The sequence below is a fragment of the Heptranchias perlo genome, chromosome 21 (genome assembly GCF_035084215.1).
Source record: "Heptranchias perlo isolate sHepPer1 chromosome 21, sHepPer1.hap1, whole genome shotgun sequence".
NCBI classification, from domain to species: domain Eukaryota; kingdom Metazoa; phylum Chordata; class Chondrichthyes; order Hexanchiformes; family Hexanchidae; genus Heptranchias; species Heptranchias perlo.
In genome coordinates this window covers 9,827,469-9,853,766 of record NC_090345.1, presented here as the reverse complement: position 1 = coordinate 9,853,766, position 26,298 = coordinate 9,827,469, and the positions used below count along the sequence as shown (strand labels likewise).

The following is a 26,298-nucleotide window of genomic DNA, read 5'->3' as shown; positions in this document are numbered from 1 at the left end:
CCCTTGTAGGTCGGTGAGAACAGGGGTGATGGATAAATGGACTTAGGATATCAGCAACTTGCGTTTTAGACATGTTGGCATTTATGGCTGGGAAGTTGGAAAGAAGGATATCAGAGAAATTGAGTCCAGAAGTGACAAAAGAATGAATAAAGGTTTTGGTGGGGATGAGGTACTTTGGGCAAAAAATGTATGAGGTGAAAGTAAGTGGTCTAACTTTGCCAATGGCACTGGAGTTGGGCACATATGCATGTGTGTGTGTCTTGGGCAATTCTTATGCTGACTTTTAGTTTTTGTTCACTTTCCATGTTGGGAGGACCGGACATTTGCCAGTAGCATGACTTGAGAACTGGAACTTGCCACGTGGAGAATATGGGGAGCAAAGCATTGTGGAACCTTGCTGCCTCATTTATCTGGCTTGAATTTCAGCAACACTAATATAATCAATCTGCTTTTTTTTGTGCTGTTTCTCAAATATTTTGTTATAGGCTAATTTAACCATTTAGTCCATTGGCATGTTCAGGGAAGCTTCTGTAAGTTGTCAGCTTACTGATTTGCGGTGCTGAAAATATTTACATTCGTAAAGCTTCTCAAACTTCAGGAATAGCTTTGTTACACTATACTAACCCAAAACTGTTGAATTAAACACAACTTTACATGAAAATAAACTTTACCTATGCATGCTCTTTTTTTCCTTCCCATTTTCCTGCCCTATTGTGTCTTTCATTTTACTATTTCTAAGTCTAGCTTCCTCTTTATTCAGAGGGAAGGATACATCTATTTTGTTAAGTTACTACAGTTTTATCACATTGTACTAGTACATCTTGTTATCCATTTGGTTGAGTATATGTTGGGAAGTATGTACTTTTGGGGATCACAATAGTTTGGAGGTAGCCTTGGGTTCCCTTGATCATGGAGCTAGTTATAGAATTTTACAGTACAAAAGGAGGCCATTGCACCTGTGCTGGCTCTCCGAAAAATGTATCCACAATCCCATTTAAGGGTTGTACCAAAATAGGGATCTAGCAGGGTTTGGGTCATTGCTTGTTTTTTGCAGCCCATTGAAATAGAAGAAAATCCTTATTGGATTGTGGCCATGTTCTAGAGCTGGCCTTTTTCTTGCTTTTGGAGACAGTTTGGATAATGTAAGCTTCTAGGCAAGGGCCCTAAACTGCCAGTTAGAATGAGTAATGTACAGCATGGAATATGTACATTCCGACTAATGTATGTCCCAAATGTTGTAGGGACGGATGCACTTCACTGGCTCACAGTGATCAATCTATTAATTTACATGTTGCTAGAAGGCCATGATCTGCAGTGGATATTTTCAGGAGGCACATGGTTAAGTCTGCAGTACTGAGAGTGCCATCGTGTACTCCAAAACAGATAAATGTGGGGACATAACTTAAATGTTCTTGGTAGAATTCCTTTTCACTGGAGCCCTTTTGCCATCAAGCTGGAATTTGAGAGACATGAGCAGGGTGTGGTACATTCTGTATTATCCTGTGCTAGCTCCCTCACATTCAGCTGTATGCGGTGGCTGCTCCATACCTCCCTCTAGTCCTCCTCTGCTATCTGGTGACCTTTATCTCGAGCCATTGTTTTAACTGATTTTTAAATTACATTTTCTTAAAATTTGCATTCTGCCTCCCTGCTCCTACTGAACATTTTGAAAGTGGGAACAACTTACCTGAAAAAAGGTCCTTTATTGGCTGAAAACTGGCTTTAGACCTTTTGGCAGCCAACAAAAATCCCAAATTCTGGGTTGAGATGGTTTCACCATAGCCAGGACTACTTTAATTAGTTGGTGACCCTTGCAGCCCAACAACTCGGTCTCTAATATGGTCTCCAACTGGTCAGGTTGGCACTGCTGCTAATGTTGCCTAGTATCTATTCTTGAGAGTCCAAATGGTGAGTGGAGGGCATTGCCACCAAGCGTGATTCTATTTTCACCTGACACCCACGTGTGCTTTGCAGGATAAGTCACTGGATAATGATCAAGAGCTGGAACCTCAGTTGAGTTTATTTTTTTTCCTCTTTCCCCTTCCTATCTCTGTCCTACAGCTGTTAAGATTTTAGTGCCCCAACTGCTTCCTCAGTCGAGATCAGCTAATTTGGCACAGACAAGGAATCAAACCTGAGACCTCTGGTCTATATGGTTTATTACTGCACCAGGCAGTGCCTTCAATACTGGGCAACTGAGGAGTAAACCACCATTCTGTACTGTGTTTAAAACGACCATGAAATGGAAGTTCTTATTACCTGCCACATTACAGTTCAGTTAAGGGAAGGAAGTTGCACTGAAGTCACTGACATCTTTCCTTAACTCAGATTGTGAAGTTTTGCCTCACATTTTAGCTGGTGGACTGGAAAAAATGTTGCCTTTCTTAATTCATGAAAACCTGATTGCTTTGTTAAGATGTACAAACACCGAATACTTGGGTGTTTCTGGCTCTGTTTGTGTACAAGAGTGAGATAATGTCACCTCCAGTTTCATTAAATGTGGAAAAGCCTTTGGATATAATGGGCTTCCTTGCACTTATACCCTTACAAGGTTTCATTATAGCAAAGTTTTCTTAAATTGAGCACATGCCCTCAACTTGCACTGGATTCTAGGAGATACTACTATATATAGTTTAACCCCTCCTTAAGTGATACAAATAATGCTGTGGGAATTTTTATAAGCAGTGCAGATGGAAGCATAAATTACAAAGAGATATTAGATTAAGAGAATGGGCAAAAATGTGGCAAATGGATTTCACTGTAGGCAAGTGTGAGGTCATCCACTTTGGATCTAAAAAGGATAAAGCGGAGTACTTTCCACTAAAGAACATAAGAAATAGGAGCAGGTGTAGGCCATACGGCCACTCGAGCCTGCTCCACCATTCAATAAGATCATGGCTGATCTTCGACCTCAACTTCGCTTTCCTGCCTGATTCCCTTTAGAGTCCAAAAATCTATCGATCTCAGTCTTGAATATACTCTGACTGAGCATCCACAGCCCTCTGGGGTAGGGAATTCCAAATATTCACGACCCTCTGAGTGAAGAAATTTCTCCTTATCTCAGTCCTAAATGTCCGGTCCCTTATCCTGAGACTATGTCACCTAATTCTAGACTCTCCAGCCAGGAAAAACATCCTCTCATCATCTACCCTGTCAAGAATCTTGTATGTTTCAATGAGATCACCTCTCGTTCTTCTAAACTCCAGAGAGTATAGGCTCAATCTTTCCTCTTAGGACAACCACCTTATCCCAGGAATCAATCTAGTGAACCTACGTTGCACCGCCTCTAAGGCAAGTTTATCCTTCCTTAGGTAAGGAGACCAAAACTGTACATGGTATTCCAAGTGTGGTTTCACCAAAGCTCTGTACAATTGCTGCAAGACTTCCTTACTCTTGTACTCCAACCCCCTTGCAATAAGGGCCAACATACGATTTGTCTTCCTAATTGCTTGCTGTACCTGCATGTTAACTTTCTGTGCTTCGTGTACAAGGACACCCAAATCCATCTGAACGTCAACATTTAATAGTTTCTCACCATTTATAAAATATTTTGTTTTTCCATTTTTCCTACCAAAGTGAATAACCTCACATTTCCCCACAATATACTCCACCTGCCACCTTCCTAACCTGTCCATATCCCATTGTAGATTCTTTGTGTCCTCCTCACAGCTTACTTTCCCAGCTAGCTTTGTATCGTCAGCAAACTTGGATACATTACACTCGGTCCCTTCATTTAAGTCATTAATACAAATTGTAAGTAGCTGAGGCCTAAACACCAATCCCTGTAGCACTCCACCAGTTACAACCTATCAACCCGAAAATTACCTATTTATTCCTACTCTGTTTTCTGTCCGTTAATCAATCCTCAATCCATGCCAATATATTACCCCCAATCCCATGAGCCCTAATTTTGTTTAACAATCTTTTGTTTGGCATCTTATGGAATGTCTTTTGAAAATCCAAATGTATTACATCCACTGGTTTCCCCCTTATCTATCCTGCTAGTTACCCCTCAAAAAAAACTCTAATAGATTTGTGAAACATGATTTCCCGTTCATAAAACCGTGCTGACTCTGCCTAATCATATTATGATTTTCTAAGTGCCCTGTTATTACGTCCATACTAGATTCTAGCATTTTCCCTACTACTGATGTCAGGCTAACTGATCTGTAGGTCTCTGTTTTCTCTCTCCCTCCTTTCTTGAATGGCGGTGTTACATTTGCTACCTTCCAATCCACGGGGACCGTTCTAGAATCCAGGGAATTCTGAAAGAACAAAACCAATGCATCGACTATCTTTGCAGCTACCTCTTTTAAAAACCCCAGGATGTAGGCCATCAGGTTATGGGAATTTTTCAGCTTTTAGTCCCATTAATTTTTCTAAAACTTTTTCTTTAAAAATCTTAATCACTTTATTTCAATTTTCCCCCTCTCATTTCTGATTTTTTTTTTAGGTCTTCTATTGTGAAGACAGATATAAAATATTTGTTCAATATCTCTACTATTTCCTTATTATAATTTCTCCTGTCTCTACTTTCGCTGATCTCTTCCTTTTTATATACTAGTAGAAATTCTTACAATCTGTTTTTATATTTCTTGCTAGTTTAATCACACATTTAATTTTCTCCCTCTTTACCAATTTCTTGGTTATCCTTTGCTGATTTCTGAAACCCTCCCAGTCCTCAGGCATACTACTCTTTTTGGCAACATTGTAAACCTCTTTTAATCTAATACTATCCTTAACTTCTCTAGTTAGCCATGGTTGGATCATTTTTCCTGTGGAGTTTTTAATCCCTCAAGGGAATGTATATTCATTGGGTATTATGAATTATTTCTTTAAATGTTCGCTATTGCTTAGCGACTGTCATATCTTTTAATCTAATTTCCCAATCTACAGCAGCCGACTCGCCTCTCATACCTACATAATTGGCCTTATTTAAATTTAAGACCCTAGGTTCGGACTTAACTACATCACTTTCAAACTCAAGATGAAATTCAATCACATAATGATCACTCTTCCCCAGAGGATCCTTTATTATAAGATTACTAATTAATCCTCTCCCATTACACAATACTAAATCTAAAATAGCCTGTTCCCTCGATGGTTCCTCGATATTATTCTAAAAAATTGCCTCGCATGCATTCCATGAACTCGTCCTCCAAACTATTTTTGCCAATTTGGTTTGCTCAGTCAACAAGAAGATTTAAGTCATCCATGATTATTGCATTACCCTTGTTACGTGCTACTCTAATTTCCTGAGTTATACTCTGTCCAACACTATAACTACTGTTAGGGGGCCTGTAAATGACACGAACCTCACACTTCTCTGGATTGAATTCCATTTGCCACTTTTTTACATCCTTGACTTTGACTTTTCTTTTTAGACTGATAAAATTACCCTTGCCTGAACCCGCTCCCCCACCCCCCTTATTAATTTAAAGCCCTATCTGCTGCCTTAGTTATTCGATTTGTCAGGACACTGGTCCCAGCCCGGTTTAAGTGGAACCCGTCCCAATGGATCAGCTCCCTCCTTCCCCAGTACGGGTGCCAGTGCCCCATGAATTGAAACCCCTGCTTCCCACACTACTCTTTCAGGCACGCATTTAACCATCTACTCTGTTTGTCCCTATGCCAGTTTGTCCATGGCTTAGGTAGTAATCCAGAGATTATTACCTCTGAGGTTCTGCTTTTTAATTTGGACCCTAGCTCCTCAAACTCACTCAGCGGTACCTCATTCCTGGTTCTATCTGTGTCGTTGGTTCCTACGTGGACCACGACAACTGGATCCTCCCCCTCGTGCTCCAAGTTCTTTTTTTCCAGCCTCGAGGAGATGTCCTTAACCCTGGAATTGGGCAGGAAACACAACCTTCGGGACTCCCGATCACAATTGCAGAGAACAGTATCTAATCCCCTGATTATACTATCCTCTACCACTGCCATATTCCTTTTCACTTCCCCCACTTGAGTGGCCACCTGTATCACGGTGCTGTGGTCAATTTGCCCATCCTCCCTGCAGCCTTTGTTCTCATCCATATAGATAGCAAGTACTTTGTACCTATCGGATAAGGTCAAAGGCTGAGGCTCCTCCATCACTGCATCCTGGGTCCCCATACCTGCCTGATTCACAGTCACATCCTCCTGTCCCAGGCCACTGAACGAATCTAAACTACTACCTAGTCTCAGGGGTGTGACTGCCTCCTGGATCGTTTTTTTCTATTCGTTCATGGGATGTGGGCATCGCTGGCAAAGCCAGCATTTATTGCCCATCCCTAATTGCCCTCGAGAAGGTGGTGGTGAGCTGCCTTCTTGAACCACTGCAGTCCGTGTGGTGAAAGTTCTCCCGCACTGCTGTTAGGTAGGGAGTTCCAGGATTTTGACCCAGCGATGATGAAGGAACGGCGATATATATGGTGTGTGACTTGGAAGGGAACGTGCAGGTGGTGTTCTTCCCACGTGCCTGCTGCCCTTGTCTTTCTAGGTGGTAGAAGTGGCGGATTTGGGAGGTGCTCTTGAAGAAGTCTTGGCGAGTTGCTGTAATGCATCCTGTAGATGGTACATATTGCAGCCACAGTGCACCGGTGGTGAAGGGAATGAATGTTTAGGGTGATGGATGAGGTACCAATCAAGCGGGCTGCTTTGTTCTGGATGGTGTCGAGCTTGTTGAGTGTTGTTGGAGCTGCACTCATCCAGGCAAGTCACTCGCCACAGAATACCCAGCCTCTGACCTGCTGGTATAGCCACAGTATTTATGTAGCTGGTCCAGTTAAGTTTCTGGTCAATGGTGACCTCCAGGATGTTAATGGTGGGGGATTCGGCGATGGTAATGCAGTTGAATGTCAAGGGGAGGTGGTTAGACTCCCTCTTGTTGGAGATGGTCATTGCCTGGCACTTATCTGACGCGAATGTTACTTGCCGCTTATCAGCCCAATCCTGGATGTTGTCCAGGTCTTGCTGCATGCGGGCATGGACTGCTTCATTATCTGGGGGGTTGCGAATGGAACTGAACACTGTGCAATCATCAGCAAACATCCCCATTTCTGACCTTATGATGGAGGGAAGGTCATTGATGAAGCAGCTGAAGATGGTTGGGCCTAGGACACTGCCCAAGGAACTCCTGCAGCATTGTCCTGGGGCTGTGATGATTGGCCTCCAACAACCACTACCATCTTCCTTTGTGCTAAATATGACTCCAGCCACTGGAGAGGATTCCCATTGACTTCAATTTTACTAGGGCCCCTTGGTGCCACACTCAGTCAAATGCTGCCTTGATATCGGGGCAGTCACTCTCACCTCAACTCTGGAATTCAGCTCTTTTGTCCATGTTTGGACCAAGGCTGTAATGAGGCTGATCAAAGTGTCCAGGTAACTCTTCCCCATCCCTGATGCATCGCAATGCCAGCAGCTCGGACTCCAACTCAACGACTCTGAGCCGAAGTTCCTCGAGTTGCAGACACTTACTGCAGATGTGGTTGCCTGGGATCACGCTGTTCTCCACAAACTCCCACATGCTGCAGTTACGACACACCGCCTGCATTTCCATCTCTATCTACCCTTGTTTTATTTATTTACTTAATTAGAGTTTTTATTCACTCAATAGTTTTAGTTTTATTAACTGATTAGTTCATCTACTTTGTTATTAATTTAAGCTCTTAGTTTAATCCACTGCCCTAACATAGAGGGGGAAAAAAGGGTAACACTCACCAACCAATCACCTACCTGCTGTCCTGTGACTTCAAATGGTGAAAAGCTCGAAACAGTGGAGGTCCAAAGAGACTTAGGGGTCCATAGATCATTAAAATTTCAGGGACAGGTACAGAAAATAATCAAAGAGGCAAATGGAATGCTGGCCTTTATATCTCAAGGACTAGAATACAAGGGGGTAGAAATTATGCTATAGCTATACAAAGGCCTGGTTAGACCACACTTGGAGTACCGTGTTCAGTTCTGGGCACCGCAGTTTAGGAAGGATATTTTGGCCTTGGAGGGAGTGTAGCGTAGATTTATTAGGAAGATACCTGGACTCCAAGGGTTAAATTACAAAGAGAGATTTCACAAACTAGGGTTGTATTCCCTGGAATTATTTTTTTTATTCGTTCATGGGATGTGGGCGTCGCTGGCGAGGCCGGCATTTATTGCCCATCCCTAATTGCCCTTGAGAAGGTGGTGGTGAGCCACCTTCTTGAACCGCTGCAGTCCGTGTGGTTAAGGTTCTCCCACAGTGCTGTTAGGAAGGGAGTTCCAGGATTTTGACCCAGCGATGATGAAGGAACGGCGATATATTTCCAAGTTGGGATGGTGTGTGACTTGGAGGGGAACGTGCAGGTGGTGTTGTTCCCATATGCCTGCTGCTCTTGTCCTTCTAGGTGGTAGAGGTCGCGGGTTTGGGAGGTGCTGTCGAAGAGGCCTTGGCGAGTTGCTGCAGTGCATCCTGTGGATGGTACACACTGCAGCCACAGTGCGCCGGTGGTGAAGGGAGTAAATGTTTAGGGTGGTGGATGGGGTGCCAATCAAGCGGGCTGATTTATCTTGGATGGTGTCGAGCTTCTTGAGTGTTGTTGGAGCTGCACTCATCCAAGCAAGTGGAGAGTATTCCATCACACTCCTGACTTGTGCCTTGTAGATGGTGGAAAGGCTTTGGGGAGTCAGGGGTGATTTGATCAAAATTTTCAAGATATTGAGGGAACTAATGGGTAGATAGAGAGAAACTGTTTCCGCTGGTTGGGGAGTCTAGGACTAGGGGACATAGCCTAAAAATTAGAGCCAGGACTTTCAGGAGTGAGGTTAGGAAACACTTCCACACGTGAGAAATTTGGAACTCTCTTCCACAAACAGCAGTTGATGCTAGCTCAATTGTTAATTTTAAGCCTGAGATTGATAGATTTTTGTTAACCAAAGGTATTAAGGGATATGGGGCTATGGAGGGTATACGGAGTTAGGTCACAGATTAGCCATGATCTTATTCAATGGCAGAACAGGCTTGAGGGGTTAAATGGTCTACTCCTGTTCCTATGACCCTAAGAGCAGTAGTGTTCTCCCAGTGTTCTGGCCAACATTTATGCCTCAACCAACACTACCAAAAACATACTAACTGGTTATTTATCTCATTGCTGTTTGTGGGACCTTCCTGTGTGCAAATTGGCTTTCATGTTTACCTATAAAACAACAGTGATTGCACTTCAAAAGTACTTTATTGGCTGTGAAGCATTTTGGGATGTTCTGAGGACGTCAAAAGTGCCATGTCCATCCGACCGTCCTTCCTTTGATTTGTTTGCAAATTGTTGAAATATTGCAGAATGCTTTACATAATTAACTAATTTTTAAAAATTCAGTGATTGTTGTGTAGGTGAATGTAGTAGCTATTCTACTGCACTGTCAGCCTAGATTATATGCTCAAGCCTGGTGTGGGGATCAGTACATAGCCATCTAACCCAGAGGCTCGAGTGCTACCAACGGAGCCAACCATGGATTATGGGTAATTGAGCTTGGTCCATGCCTACATGCTTAAGATTTTGTGCCAGTATCTAATCTGATACTTAAGGTTAGTCACACCGTTTTCAGAATGGACATAGAACTGTGAGCAAAATGCTCATTTAGTGCCACCTCTTGTAGATGTGGTATTCTAATCTCTTTTAGAGGAAATACTCTGAAGGAGAATAAGATTTCAAAATTTATAGCAAGAGCAGTAAATTTTAATCTTTTGATTAGCTAAAAGGTGAGATACAAGGTGGGTAATAATCTCTTCAAATATTTGCAGATGAAAGGTGTAGTATTGGGTTGAAATTTAAATAAAATCACCAAGTTTGAGGGGTTTTTTTTGAAGTAAAATTGCAAGTGCTACAATTTTCTGCTGACCAAAAAGATCTCTAGATACGCCAGGCTCATGTGCAATATTGATTGAGAAATGAGCTTGGTTTAAATAGATGGAGAACTATCAGTTTTGGGTTTAGAGCCACATCAAGTATCCACTCTAGCTCATTCAATGAAATTTTAAAACCATTCTTGCAGAATAAATGTCATTTTTGTTTTTAAAGTTTTAACGTATGCCAAAGTCCTGGTGGAGAAGCCTTTGTGCACTTGAGTGACTTCCCTCCTGTCAGGCTCTTCCAGAGGACAATGCTTAAATCACTGAGTAAAGATATTCAAATCTATATTTTTGAAGGTTTTCCTGATTCTAAACCAGATTATTTCTTTTGGATCTTTTATTAGCTCACAAATGTATTTTAGGGTTGTAGAAAGAATTATGGATCACTCCTTCAAGCAGTGGTTATGTGAAATAATACATACTGAAGACTTAAATTTGAAGAGTATGAGGTTTGAGATGGAATAAGCAATCTTCAGAAAAACACACATAATAGGAAATTAAGCATACAAAATGAAAGTGATGAGTCTTGACATCTTTTTGTTACATTTTTGTTTCTTTCTGAGGGATGTTTAGGAGGAAGGGCTATTTTGTCTTGCAATAAAATGTAGCTGGAAATGTATAGCAGATGAGTCCGGATCTGAAAGAGAAAGGGTTCCAACAAAAGATCTACACCTGAAATGTTAACCCATCTTTTCTTTCTATATGGATGCAGTCAGGCCTGCTGTCTGTTGCCAGGATATCTAAGTTTGGGTAATCTGTACATGGATTTTAACTACCAAGTGAAGCCAAGCAGTACAGTAGTTTCAATCGAAGCGTTAGACTTACTGCTGGTTTTCAGCCCTGGTGCTTTCTTCTTGCCATTGGTTTAATAGGCGGCTGAGGTAGGCTGCAGGAGTTCCTCCGGGCAGTGTCCTAGGCCCAACCATCTTCAGCTGCTTCATCAATGACCTTCCCTCCATCATAAGGTCAGAAATGGGGATGTTCGCTGACAATTGCACAGTGTTCAGTTCCATTCGCAGCTTCTCAGATAATGAAGTAGTCCGTGCCCGTATGCAGCAAGACCTGGACAACATCTAGGCTTGGGCTGATAAGTGGCAAGTAACATTCGTGCCAGGCAATGACCATCTCTAACAAGAGAGAGTCTAACCACCTCCCCATGACATTCAACGGCATTACCTTCGCCGAATCCCCCTCCATCAACATCCTGGGGGTCACCATTGACCAGAAATTTAACTGGACCAGCCACATAAATACTGTGGCTACAAGAGCAGGTTAGAGGCTCTGTATTCGGCGGCGAGTGACTGACTTCCTGACTCCCCAAAGCCTTTCCACCATCTACAAGGCACAAGTCAGGAGTGTGATGGAATGCTCTCCACTTGCCTGGATGAGTGCAGCTCCAACAACACTCAAGAAGCTCGACACAATCCAGGACAAAGCAACCTGCTTGATTGGCACCCCATCCATCACCCTAAACATTCACTCCCTTCACCACCAGTGCACCGTGGCTGCAGTGTGTACCGTCCACAGGATGCACTGCAGCAACTCGCCACGGCTTCTCAATAGCACCTCCCAAATCCACGACCTCTACCACCTAGAAGGACAAGGGCAGCAGGCACATGGGATCAACACCACCTGCACGTTCCCTTCCAAGTCACACACCATCCTGACTTGGAAATATGTCGCCGTTCCTACATCGTTGCTGGGTCAAAATCCTGGAACTCCCTACCTAATGGCACTGTGGAAGAACCTTAACCACACTGACTGCAGCGGTTCAAGAAGGCGGCTCTCCACCACCTTCCCAAGGGCAATTGGGGATGGGCAATAAATGCTGGCCTTGCCAGCAACACCCACATCCCATGAATGAATTTTTTAAAAAGTGCCCACCTGATCCGGTGGGTGCCTCATGCATACGTTTAAATCGGGGTTCTGCTATGTAGCTAGGGCCCCAAAGCTATGTTTATGGCTTACTGGACGGAGCGTCTGCCTGGAAGGTTCTACTGAGTGGACCGATCAACCAAGAAGCGGAGGCGCTCAAAGGTAGATGGAAAATTTATTTCTGTTGGGCCAGGAGGTGCTGGATTGCTCCTCCGGACTCCAAAAAAGTGATTTGGGCCGCTGTCGTCCTGGGCTCTTCCCATTCCCATGGTCACGAATCTCTTTTCTTCCACCCCCCCCCCCCCCCCAGGACTTAACTTGCTGACAGCTGGGCAGCTTCCAGGCTCCTCTAAATTGCACCGGCCCAAATCTGCTAAGCTGTATCGCGATTCCCATTTGGGACAGACAGCTCGCTGGTCCTATGTAAATGAGGTCCGGCTCTTGAAATTGTCCAGGTCTCCCGTGCAGAGGGCCCGCGTGTTTTACAGCTGTCTGCCCAAATGATAAAATAGCCCCCTGTTGTGTCGAGCGTTTTAGGAAGCTCACTAAACTTTCCAGTCTAATTGATATTCCTATGTCCAGTTGCCAGGTACCAAAACTACATGGAGACTGTACTATTGGCTTGAAATCTAAGTTTAAAAAATACTTTGTGGCTGGAGCTTTAGTGTGAGAATACCTTGAATTTGTGGGATTAAGTGTGATTTAGCTTGTTTTATTCTGTAAGATTTATTTTGTTGATTGTGTCATCTGTTTGGTTGAATATTTTGTTGAAGTTGTAATGCATAGCTCCACAGAGTGGTGAGATGTGAGTTTTACATCTGATCTTGTGTTACTGCAGAAAAGCAGAGATCAGAGGCTCACTTGGATGGGACTGGGAGCCAGAATGTTCCTCATACATCCAGCTGCTAACATTTTTATGCTTGTATTTGGAGAGAGCAGCTGAGGTTTATTTCCAGTTTTTCCTGTTGGTATGCTTTCAGCAGGTTGTCCTTGTTGAAAATGCTCTTTTGTACTTTATAGGAGCCTGCAATTTATAAAAAAAATTGTTAATATGAATTTAAAAACAGTAAACTTTAATGTTGAAGTTTATTTTTGTTGAACTTCCTTTTTTTTAAAAAAAAACAAAAGTAACTGGATTAACCTGTACTTAGGAAGAAGTAGTTATGGTGTAGCTGAAACTGTTGGAGCTGTGCTAATCTAAGTGATAAAAACTCCTTAGCGCCATCTGATGTTTTAAGAATGGTCTGAGTTGTGAAACAAGGACCATCTTTTTAAGTGCAACCTTTTACTTCCTAATAAATTTAATTATTTTTAAATAGCCAGGTTCGATCACCTGTCTAAGGTCTGTCTGAGTAAAATATTGATTGCTCCAATCTCATAATGTCCCTAATTCCATGCAAATTAACTACACCGCTGTGCTCTATGAATAGATGCACTTCCAGAGGAGTGAGGTTCAGTGTTTTCTCTTTCTCTCTTTCTTTCTTTCTCTTTTTTTCTCTCTCTCTTTTCTCTTTTCTCTCTTCCCTTTACCCCCTCTTTCCCCTCCCCCCCCCCCCCCCCCTTTATAGAATCATAGAAAGGTTACAGCATCGGCGCATCGAGTCCGAGCCGGCTGTATGCAAGAGCAATCCAGCTAGTCTCACTCCTCCACCCTATCCCCGTAGCCCTGCAATTTTTTTCCTTTCAAGTACTTATCCAGTTCCCTTTTTGAAGGCCATGATTGAATATGCCTCCACCACCCCCTCTGGCCGTGCATTCCAGATCCTAACCACTCAGTGTTAAAAAGTTTTTCCCTCATGTTTAAGAAAATCAAAAGGTTAGTATGCAGGTGCAGCAGGTGATCAAGAAGGCCAACGGAATGTTGGCTTTTATTGCTCGGGGGATAGAATATAAAAACAGGGAGGTATTGCTGCAGTTATATAAGGTATTGGTGAGACCGCACCTGGAATACTGCATACAGTTTTGGTCTCCATACTTAAGAAAAGACATACTTGCTCTCGAGGCATAACAAAGAAGGTTCACTCGGTTAATCCCGGGGATGAGGGGGCGGACATATGAGGAGAGGTTGAGTAGATTGGGACTCTACTCATTGGAGTTCAGAAGAATGAGAGGCGATCTTATTGAAACATATAAGATTGTGAAGGGGCTTGATCGGGTGGATGCGGTAAGGATGTTCCCAAGGATGGGTGAAACTAGAACTAGGGGGCATAATCTTAGAATAAGGGGCTGCTCTTTCAAAACTGAGATGAGGAGAAACTTCTTCACTCAGAGGGTGGTAGGTCTGTGGAATTTGCTGCCCCAGGAAGCTGTGGAAGCGACATCATTAAATAAATTTAAAATAGAAATCGACAGTTTCCTAGAAGTAAAGGGAATTAGGGGTTACGGGGAGCGGGCAGGAAATTGGACATGAATTTAGATTTGAGGTTAGGATCAGATCAGCCATGATCTTATTGAATGGCGGAGCAGGCTTGAGGGGCCGATTGGCCTACTCCTGCTCCTATTTCTTATGTTCTTATGTCACCTTTGATTCTTTTGCCAATCACCTTAAATCTATGTCCTCTGGTTCTTGACCCTTCTGCCAATGGGAACAGTTTCTCTCTATCTCCCCTTCATGATTTTGAATACCTCTATTAAATCTCCTCTCAACCTTCTCTGTTCCAAGGGGAACAACCCCAGCTTCTCCAGTCTACCCACGGAACTGAAGTCCCTCATCTCTGGAATAATTCTAGTAAATCTCTTCTGCACCCTCTCTAAGGCCTTCACATCTTTCCTAAAGTTTGGTGCCCAGAACTGGACACAATACTCCAGTTGTGGCAGAACCAATGACCCCTTTCCCCCACCCACCCCCTCCCCCAATTGAAGGAAAGTGTTTGGTTTACTAGTGGCCGAATTGAACTGATTTAATTCTGTAAGTGATGACCTAGTTAGGGGCCTGCATTCCTTTTTATGGGCAGAAATCCATTTTTACTGATTGTAGACCTCTACTGAATACTGTCAACCTGTGTGTGCTGTATGCAACATGTATTTTTAAAGAGTACACGTTCTGATGAGTTTTCTGTAGGTATTGGGACAACCTGCTGCAATTTGCAATTTTCCTGGAGGCAGGAGGTACATGGGATGGAAAAATGCATTACTTAGTTGATTCATTTTAAAGCTTGCTTCTGATTCTGGAAATATATAATTTGATAAGAGCATTATAAAAATTAGCTTTAAAAATTGTGACCTGTTATGCTTTTAATGAAATGTTTTTACTATTATGATTTTTTTTCCCCAGCTGCCCATGTTTGTATTGTGACATGTTATTCATATCAGCCTGTGGTAGTTAATCAGTCACTTATCTATAAGCTTAATTCTACACTACACTTAATCGATGATTTAAAAAATAATAATGATGTGGAGATGCCGGTGATGGACTGGGGTTGACAATTGTAAACAACATCGTTCACCTGAGGAAGGAGGTAGCCTCCGAAAGCTTGTGAATTTAAAATAAAATTGCTGGACTATAACTTGGTGTTGTAAAATTGTTTACAATTAAAAAATAATAAGCATTGTGATCCAAGATATTGTTTCTCGAGTGTTTTTGGAGCTGAAGTGTTTTTGTTTTCAGATAATTTTCCTTAAAAAGTCTTCTGTCCCAGAAAGTCTATTTGATTATTTTTGCTGAAGAGCCCAGTCAGATTGTTTGAGAGCAAGACTGATAACATTGCTGGGGTTTAATTTCCTCAATGTATAAGTGGAATTTGAGTATATTTAAATGTTTGCTACAGCCTTCCATTTTGAACTCCTTCAATTTAAAAAAAAATGTTTCTGGACCTAATGCTGCAACAAGTGGCAGATTTGCTTAGATTTAGATTGGGGGGTAAAATTCATAATATCCTTGTTCGTTGTTAGAAATAATCATTCCAGAAATGTTCCTGCTGATATCCAGCAATCCATCACAGAATATTGATTAGCATTTGGTCATTCTGATTTGAGAATATAATTTAATTTTGCCTTGTTTAGATGTTCTTGTACAATGAAGCACTTGTCTGGTACAATTTTTCAGTAAGTCATTTTTAAAAAAAAATTCCAATCCTCATCAGATTGTTGGAGTTTGTACAGAAGAACTTCAAGCAGCACAGCAGTGGAATGGCCAAGGAATCTTGGAGCTGCTCCGGACTGTTCATGTGTAAGTCATAATAAAACTTTCATCCTCTATTTGCAAAAAAAATAGTATACTGAGCCAGAGAAAGGTGAAATGGCTTAATGTTCATTGAAAGTGTAAATGATTTTTAGAAAGCACATTTATACAAACTACCAATTTTGTGCCAAAATAAATTAGTTCCGGATTTTTATTGTACGCAAATTCTGTAAACGAATTTGTTCTATGCGTATTCTTCGTTTGTTTAGCTTCTACCTACAGTTCAAGATTTCCCACTATCCGGAAGAAGTGGGTGGGGGAATAGAAGAATGAGTTTCACATAACACCCTCCTTTAAAGAACCGTGTGAATTTTAATCAGGTGATCTTTTACCACTCTGTTTATATAAGTCAAAAGCATAATACTGCGGATGCTGGAAATCTGAAATAAAAACAGAAAATGTTGGAAATACTCAGCAAGTCAGGCAGCATCTTTTTTTTATTTGCTCATGGGATGTGGACGTTGCTGGCGAGGCCAGCATTTATTGCCTATCCCTAATTGCCCTTGAGAAGGTGGTGGTGAGCCGCCTTCTTGAACCACTGCAGTCCGTGTGGTGAAGGTTCTCCCACTATGCTGTTAGGAAGGGAGATCCAGGATTTTGACCCAGCGATGATGAAGGAACAGCGATATATTTCCAAGTCGGGATGGTGTGTGACTTGGAGCAGGTGGTGTTGCTCCCATGTGCCTGTTGCCCTTGTCCTTCTAGGTGGTAAAGGTCGCGGATTTAGGAAATGCTGTCGAAGAAGTCTGCGCGAGTTGCTGCAGTGAATCCTGTGGATGGTACACACTGCAGCCACAGCGTGCCGGTGGTGAAGGGAGTGAATGTCTAGGGTGGTGGATGGGGTGCCAATCAAGCGGGCTGCTTTGTCCTGGATGGTGTCGAGCTTCTTGATTGTTGTTGGAGCTGCACTCATCCAAGCAAGTGGAGAGTATTCCATCACTCTCCTGACTTGTGCCTTGGAGATGGTGGAAAGGTTTTGGGGAGTCAGGAGGTCAGTCACTCGCCGCAGAATACCCAGCCTCTGACCTGCTCTTGTAGCCACAGTATTTGTGTGTCTGGTCCAGTTAAGTTTCTGGTCAATAGTGACCCCCAGGATGTTGATGGTGGGGGATTCGGCGATGGTAATGCCGTTGAACGTCAAGGGGAGGTGGTTAGATCCTCTCTTGTTGGAGATGGTCATTGCCTGGCACTTGTCTGGTGCAAATGTTACTTGCCACTTATCAGCCCAAGCCTGGATATTGTCCAGCTCTTGCTGCATGCGGGCACGGACTGCTTCATTATCTGAGGGGTTGCGAATGGAACTGAACAATATGCAATCATCAGCGAACATCCCCATTTCTGACCTTATGATGGAGGGAAGGTCATTGATGAAGCAGCTGAAGATGGTTGGGCCTAGGACACTGCCCTGAGGAACTCCTGCAGCAATGTCCTGATAAACCTGATTGTGCCTGACAAACCTGATTGAATTTTTTGAAGAGGTGACTAAAGTAGTGGACAGGGGAATGTCAGTGGATGTTATTTATATGGACTTCCAGAAGGCATTTGATAAGGTCCCACATAAGAGCCTGTTAGCTAAGATAGAAGCCCATGGAATCGAGGGAAAAGTACGGACTTGGTTAGGAAGTTGGCTGAGCGAAAGGCGACAGAGAGTAGGGATAATGGGAAGGTACTCACATTGGCAGGATGTGACTAGTGGAGTCCCGCAGGGATCTGTCTTGGGGTCTCAATTATTCACAATATTTATTAACGACTTAGATGAAGGCATAGAAAGTCTCATATCTAAGTTTGCCGATGACACAAAGATTGGTGGTATTGTAAGCAGTGTAGATGAAAACATAAAATTACAAAGCGATATTGATAGATTAGGTGAATGGGCAAAACTGTGGCAAATGGAATTCAATGTAGACAAATGTGAGGTCATCCACTTTGGATCAAAAAAGGATGGAACAGGGTACTTTCTAAATGGTAAAAAGTTAAAAACAGTGGATGTCCAAAGGGACTTAGGGGTTCAGGTATATAAATCATTGAAGTGTCATGAACAGGTGCAGAAAATAATCAGTAAAGCTAATGGAATGCTGGCCTTTATACCTAGAGGACTAGAGTACAAGGGGGCAGAAGTTATGCTGCAGCTATACAAAACCCTGCTTAGACCGCACCTGGAATACTGTGAGCAGTTCTGGGCACCGCACCTTCGGAAGGACATATTGGCCTTGGAGGGAGTGCAGCGTAGGTTTACTAGAATGATACCCAGACTTCAAGGGTTAAGTTACGAGGAGAGATTACACAAATTGGGGTTGTATTCTCTGGAGTTTCGAAGGTTAAGGGGTGATCTGATCGAAGTTTATAAGATATTAAAGGGAACGGATAGGGTGGATAGAGAGAAACTATTTCCGCTGGTTGGGGATTTTAGGAGTAGGGGGCACAGTCTAAAAATTAGAGCCAGACCTTTCAGGAGCGAGATTAGAAAACATTTCTACACACAAAGGGTTGTAGAAGTTTGGAACTCTCTTCCGCAAACGGCAATTGATACTAGCTCAATTGCTAAATTTAAATGTGAGATAGATAGCTTTTTGGCAACCAAAGGTATTAAGGGATATGGGCTAAAGGCAGATATATGGAGTTAGATCACAGATCAGCCATGATCTTATCGAATGTCGGACCAGGCACGAGGGGCTGAATGGCCTACTCCTGTTCCTATGTCCTGGGGCTGAGATGATTGGCCTCCAACAACCACGACCATCTTCCTTTGTGCTAGGTATGACTCCAGCCACTGGAGAGTTTTCCCCCTGATTCCCATTGACTTCAATTTTACTAGGGCTTCTTGGTGCCACACTCAGTTAAATGCTGCCTTGATGTCAAGGGCAGTCACTCTCACCTCACCTCAAATTCAGCTCATTTGTCCATGTTTGGACCAAGGCTGTAATGAGGTCTGGAGCCGAGTGGTCCTGGCAGAACCCAAACTGAGCATCGGTGAGCAGGTTATTGGTGAGTAAGTGCCGCTTGATAGCACTGTCGACGACACTTCCATCACTTTGCTGATGATTGAGAGTAGGCTGATGGGACGGTAATTGGCCGGATTGAATTGATCCTGATTTTGTGGATAGGACATACCGGGGCAATTTTCCACATTATCGGGTAGATGCCAGTGTTGTCGCTGTACTGGAACAATTTGGCTAGAGGTGCAGCTAGTTCTGGAGCACAAGTCTTCAGCACTACAGCGGGATGTTGTTGGGGCCCATAGCCTTTGCTGTATCCAGTGCACTCAGCCGTTTGTTGATATCACGTGGAGTGAATCGAATTAGCTGAAGACTGGCTTCTGTGGTGGTGAGGATATCGGGAGGAGGGGCCGAGATGGATCATCCAGTCGGCACTTCTGGCTGAAGATGGTTGCAAACGCTTCAGCCTTGTCTTTTGCACTCACGCGATGGACTCCGCCATCATTGAGGATGGGGATGTTTGCGGAGCTTCCTCCTCCCGTTAGTTGTTTAATTGTCCACCATTGTTCACGACTGGATGTGGCAGAACTGCAGAGCTTTGATCTGATCCGTTGGTTGTGGAATTGCTTAGCTCTGTCTATAGCATGTTGCTTCCGCTGTTTAGCATGCATGTCGTCCTGAGTTGTATCTTCAGCAGGTTGGCACTTCATTTTTAGGTACACCTGGTGCTGCTCCTGGCATGCTCTTCTACACTCCTCATTGAACCAGGGTTGATCCCCTGGCTTGTTGGTAATGGTCGAGTGAGGAATATGTCAGGCCATGAGGTTACAGATTATGCTGGAATACAATTCTGCTGCTGCTGATGGCCCACAGTGCCTCATGGATGTCCAGTTTTGAGCTGCTAGATCTGTTCTGAATCTATCCCATCTATCTATTTGTGGAGAGAGAAACAATTAACGTTTCAGATCGATGACCATTTGTCAGAACTGTTGTATATAAGGCCTTGTTCTCAACAGCACCCTTAATTATTCCGCATCATTTTTGTTTGTCATTTATACACACAAACATTTTTTTCTACTGTTTTTGATCTATTTCTGTGCTGTAAATCTAGCAGTTTTAAAGTGTGTAATTCTGTAAAGACTTTGAAGTTTGATTTATAGTTTTAACTTTGTGAATAATGTTGAGTTACTGCCATCTTCTGGATGATGCAGATTTTATAATTATTGGCACCTCATTATTGGCCCACTGGGCGGATCTGTACAATTGACTAATCTTTGCTTTCAATATATACCAGCTCCCAGATTCAAGATCTATATTTAAGATCATGCATCCTTCCCAGTGACAAATCAACACAACACCTGTTAGTGTTATCTTGCTGTATTCTGGGGCTGAATGCAGCTATTAGTTACAAATTTATGCAAGTTACATTTCTGGCATTGCCATATCTAGTTAGAAAAATGATCATAATAGTGCAGGTATGCAAATGGTGCAAACTACATGAAGGAATTATGTTCCTCGGTGATTTTTCCATATTTAAAATTCTCATCATTGTGCTTAAATTCCATCATGGCCTCACTCCTCCCTAACTCTGTAACCTCCTACAACCCCTTCTGAACTCTGCATTTCTCTTGTGCTCACACACTCTCCCTTTGCCCCTGTAGTGGCATGAACAGAAACATTTTGAATCTGTATTTAATTTAAAAACCTGCTAAGAAATAAAATGGAGCTTTGGGAATAAGTTTCCGATCAGCACTGGCATTTTAGTTTTGTTTAGTGTACCACCTTTTTATCATATTAAAATAGGAGGCAATCTAAATTTTCATGAAAATTCTGAAGATTAACAACAGAAAAAGTAAAAGATTGCATTTCTAGTGTGAAAATTAACTATCATTTTTTGATAGCCTGGGAGGTAAAGAATTTTAACCAAATAAATCAATGTGTTAATGACGTTGATAGGCTCACACTGAGCTTTAGGCAGCTTACACTGTTGCAGACCTTGGACTCTTGAAAATTCAATGAGGATTAGACAAAGGCCACCAATGCCATGAGTCAACAAAATGATGGCCCATGGAGTTGTCTCGGGACATTATTTAATAGATTGTGGTGATTCTATCCAATCTTGCTTCTGTTTATACTACTATCCTATCCTAGCTCATAGCCAAATTGTTGAGTGTTTATATGATGGTACCAGTATGAGAAGTGGACCTTCTGAATGTGGGCCAGGCTGCATACTGGATTCATTGTAGCATGCACTTGACACAATAAATTTAGTAAAAATTGCAATTGTACAGTATAAAGGTAGGTTTTACCAAGTGATTTAAAAAATGTCACATTGTGAATGTGTTACACTTTGCTGTTTTCACTGACTCAGTTTTAATTAATTTGTTAATTTGCCTGCTTTTGAATATTGCAATAAACATGGAATAGATACCAAGAGATTCAGTATGGATGCCCTAAAGTATTATGTATTGTCTTACAGAGCAGGTGGCTCTTGGCTAATCACAGACATGAGAAGAGGAGAGACTATATTTGAATCTGATCCCCATCTACAGGTAACTCACTAGTACCAGTTCTATTTTTCCTCTTTCTCTGCTGCTACCCCTGCCCAAAAAACTCGTGTTTGTGTGTAAGCTGTTTAACTCAGAACTACCGTAGTATACAGTATCCCCATTTCAAGTGGAATTTTGCTTTTTTTAAACTTGTGGATGCAGTGCTCGATCCAGGTGTGTAACCACAATTTGTTCAGAAATTTTACTTGTGACATGAACTGTTTACAATAGAAATAGTAATATTCCTTTCTTTAAGTGGTAAATATGCTTTATTGGCAGTATCTTTGTTTCCACTCATTGTGTACCTACAGCTGTAATAAATTGGATAGCCAGGTGGTGAAGGATAGAATACGAGAGCCTGGTCTTTAGTTGCTTCCAGGCCTTTGTTCAGAGCTCAACATCACCTACTCCACAGCCGAGATAAGCTCTTGTATAAATGGATACGAGCGTCTCCATTTGATATGCACCACCTGAATACAATTAACGCTAATTGATATAAATCATATGGATACAATTAACAGCAACTAAGAAAACAGACAGCAAGCTTTCCACTGCCCACTCATTCATTTAAAACTGAATCTGTGCCTCCCTATACTGGCACAGTTCAGATTGGAAAAATTGTGGGGAATCACAGGAACCAGTTGTGTTCATTTTTTGATGCTGTTGTTGGATCCCAGCAATGTTGAGATTTATTTTTATGATTTCATTAATAGGCCCAAATGATTCACTAAGTCAGTGAAAGGGTATTGTATTAAATCTGATTAACTTTTTTGGGGGAAAAAATAGGTTGTTAGTCATTCTGAATGTGACCATAATTTGGATAAAATATTCACTTTTTATTTAGGAAGTAGTACTTTTGGAGTAAAATACACTGATGTGCAACAAATTTAATATGTAACCAATAACTTTTCAGAACCATTGCTTTGAAATGAATCATCTTAATACAAAACACATTAGAACTTTCGTGATTCCTATAACTAAAATGTCATGAATCATCTGACAGAAATTCAGTGTGTCAGGACTGTTATGATTCAAATGATCAGAAACATGTATTTTACTGATCGTATTAATGTAAAATTTCATTTGGCTGTTTTTTTTCCCTTGTAGGAAAGAGTGGACAAAGGCATTGAGACTGATGGATCAAACCTGAGTGGTGTGAGTGCAAAATGTGCATGGGTGGATCTAAGCCGTCCCCCAGAAGATGAAGATGATAGTAGAAGTATTTATCTTGAGATGCAGCCACGGCGCTTGTCAGATAAAGGTATATCCTGTGGTGGCATTATCCTACTGTAGCAAGGTGCACGTTGGACAAGATCCAGATTGGCATATTTCTCTCTCCACCTTTTTTTCTTGGGATGAGGGTGGAAGAAGGGGGGAAAAAAAGTTCCAGAAGCTTTGGACTAATTTCATACTTTCTCTTTTACTACTTATTCCACATGTTACAGTCTCCATTTGCTCATAAACATCATGATTTTTTTTCTTTAAGATGTATTTTTGCTTCTGAACTTTTGCAATTTATTATATCTAAGGATCTTGCTGTGTTGTAATATGAGACAGGTACATATCTTACAACTATCTAACAGACCCTTATATAATGCAATGATGTGATTTGCCGTACCTGACATTGTTGCCTATTTCTCCGTGGCCTCTGAGTTTGTCTCTGAAATGTACTATAACTTAAGCACGCAGGATGTATCGGCTCGTTGCAGTTTTTTTTTAAAAAGCTGTGTACTTATTGCAGGAAGACTAATTGCTAGATTGACTCAAAAGCAGATTGGCTGAGCAATTTCAGATACAACAGATTTAATTAATCTACTTCGGATAATTTGAAGTTGATTCTTGTGTTAAATAATTGGATAATTCAACTTTTAAAAAAATTAAGCTGGATAAATAACACAATGGGAATTTAGTGCTTAAAAAATTGAATTATTATATCATTTTAATCAATTTAAGAGTAAACTGTGTAACAGCCACTGAGGGGGCTAGGGAGCAGTGAGTGAGTCAGTAGGTACTTGTAAATAAAGATGCCATTTGGTTGGCATACAGCTGAGACTTCTTGATTACCCAGAAAGGAAAAACATATGTAAATTGAGTGTTTGTGTTTTTTAAACTGAATCCGTGCATATATAGTTTTAAAAAGGTGTGCAAAACACAACCTTTTTGTATTCTGCTCAGCCAGAAAGAGAAAGAAGAGACTTGGGGCAGTACTTTATGTTCAAGGTACTCACTTGAAAAAAAAAATTGCAACATTTATATCTGTTACTGATGGTGGTACCATGATCCAATCCAGGTATGTGCATTAAGGTAGTAGCTTTGGATCCTAGGAACATAGGAACAGGAGTAGGCCATTCAGCCCCTCGTGCCTGCTCCGCCATTTGATAAGATCATGGCTGATCTGTGATCTAACTCTATATACCTGCCTTTGGCCCATATCCCTTAATACCTTTGGTTGCCAAAAAGCTATCTATCTCACATTTAAATTTAGCAATTGAGCTAGTATCAATTGCCGTTTGCGGAAGAGAGTTCCAAACTTCTACAACCCTTTGTGTGTAGAAATGTTTTCTAATCTCGCTCCTGAAAGGTCTGGCTCTAATTTTTAGACTGTGCCCCCTACTCCTAAAATCCCCAACCAGCGGAAATAGTTTCTCTCTATCCACCCTATCCGTTCCCCTTAATATCTTATAAACTTCGATCAGATCACCCCTTAACCTTCGAAACTCCAGAGAATACAACCCCAATTTGTGTAATCTCTCCTTGTAACTTAACCCTTGAAGTCCGGGTATCATTCTAGTAAACCTACGCTGCACTCCCTCCAAGGCCAATATGTCCTTCCGAAGGTGCGGTGCCCAGAACTGCTCACAGTACTCCAGGTGCGGTCTAAGCAGGGTTTTGTATAGCTGCAGCATAACTTCTGCCCCCTTGTAATCTAGTCCTCTAGATATAAAGGCCAGCATTCCATTTGCCTTCTTGATTATTTTCTGCACCTGTTCATGACTCTTCAATGATGTATGTACCTGACCCCCTAAGTCCCTTTGGACATCCACTGTTTTTAACTTTTTACCATTTGAAAAGTACCCTGTTCTATCCTTGATCCAAAGTGGATGACCTCACATTTGTCTACATTGAATTCCATTTGCCACAGTTTTGCCCATTCACCTAATCTATCAATATCGCTTTGTAATTTTATGTTTTCATCTACACTGCTTACAATGCCACCAATCTTTGTGTCATCAGCAAACTTAGATATGAGACTTTCTATGCCTTCATCTAAGTCGTTAATAAATATTGTGAATAATTGAGACCCCAAGACAGATCCCTGCGGGACTCCACTAGTCACGTCCTGCCAATGTGAGTACCTACCCATTATCCCTACTCTCTGTCGCCTTTCGCTCAGCCAACTTCCCAACCAAGTCCGTACTTTTCCCTCGATTCCATGGGCTTCTATCTTAGCTAACTGTCTCTTATGTGGGACCTTATCAAATGCCTTCTGGAAGTCCATATAAATAACATCCACTGACATTCCCCTGTCCACTACTTTAGTCACCTCTTCAAAAAATTCAATCAGGTTTGTCAGGCACGACCTACCTTTCACAAATCCATGCTGGCTCGCTCTGATTAACTGAAAATTCTCGAGGTGTTCAGTCACCCTATCCTTAATTATAGACTCCACCATTTTCCCCACAGCAGATGTTAGGCTAACTGGTCTATAATTCCCCGGTTTCCCTCTCTCTCCTTTCTTAAAAAGCGGTGTGACATATGCAATTTTCAAATCTAGAGGGACAGTTCCTGAATCTAGAGAACTTTGAAAGATTATAGTTAGGGCATCTGCAATGTGCTCACTTACTTACTTTAAAACCCTGGGATGGAAACCATCTGGTCCTGGGGATTTGTCACTCTTTAGTGCTATTATTTTCTTCATTACTGTTGCTTTAATGTTTATTAACATTTAATAAAATGTTAATTTTATCGAGTCCCTGTCCCCGATTCAATATAAGTTTTCTTGGGATTTCCGGCATGCTATCCTCTTTTTCGACTGTAAATACTGACGCAAAGTAATTGTTCAACATGTCCGCCATTTCCCCATTGTCAATGACAATAACCCCACTTTCAGTTTTTAAGGGGCCAACACTGCTCCTGACCACCCTCTTTTTTTCTAATATAACTATAAAAGTTCTTTGTATTGGTTTTGCTATCCCTTGCGAGTTTCTTTTCATACTCTCTTTTTGTCGCTCTTACTATCTGTTTTGTGACCCTTTGTTGATCTTTGTATCTTTCCCATTCGCCAGGATCTGTGCCATTTTTTGCCTTTTGGTATGCCCTTTCCTTATGTCTTATACTGTCCCTTACCTCTTTAGTTATCCATGGCTGTTTTTTTTGGCAAGTAGAGTTCTTGCCCCTCAGGGGTATAAACCGATTCTGTATCACGTTAAATGTTTCTTTAAACATTTCCCACTGATCATCAGTCGTTTTACCCATTAACAGATTTGCCCAGTTTACTGTGGACAGTCTCTGTCTCATCCCATTGAAGTCGGCCTTGCCCAAGTCTAGAATCTTAGCAGCTGATTCACTTTTTTCCCTTTCAAACACTACATTGAACTCGATCATGTTATGATCACTATTGGATAGATGTTCACGCACAGTTAAGCCGTTAACTAAATCTGGTTCATTACTCATTACTAAATCTAGTATGGCTTGCCCCCTTGTTGCCTCTAGGACATACTGCTGTAGAAAACTATCCCGGACACACTCAAGAAATTCGCTACATTTCTGACAGTTGCTAGTCTGCTTTTCCCAATCTATGTGAAGGTTAAAGTCCCCCATTAAGACCACTATGTCTTTCTTACACGCTTGTCTAATCTCTGCATTTATACAATCTAGCACTTCAGAGCTGCTGCC

At 41.8% G+C, this 26,298-nt stretch overlaps 1 protein-coding gene across 3 annotated transcripts in view; it reads left to right on the top strand.

The window, feature by feature from the left end:
• The window catches only part of sufu (suppressor of fused homolog (Drosophila)), a 160,021-nt gene that overhangs the window by 86,831 nt on the left and 46,892 nt on the right, over nucleotides 1-26,298 (top strand). For all 3 annotated transcript variants that reach the window (XM_068002081.1, XM_068002080.1, XM_068002077.1), the window contains exons 5-7: nucleotides 15,820-15,905; nucleotides 21,333-21,405; nucleotides 22,510-22,663. In XM_068002081.1, the coding sequence (XP_067858182.1) occupies nucleotides 15,820-15,905; nucleotides 21,333-21,405; nucleotides 22,510-22,663 (313 nt within the window). The remainder of the gene's footprint in view (nucleotides 1-15,819; nucleotides 15,906-21,332; nucleotides 21,406-22,509; nucleotides 22,664-26,298) is intronic.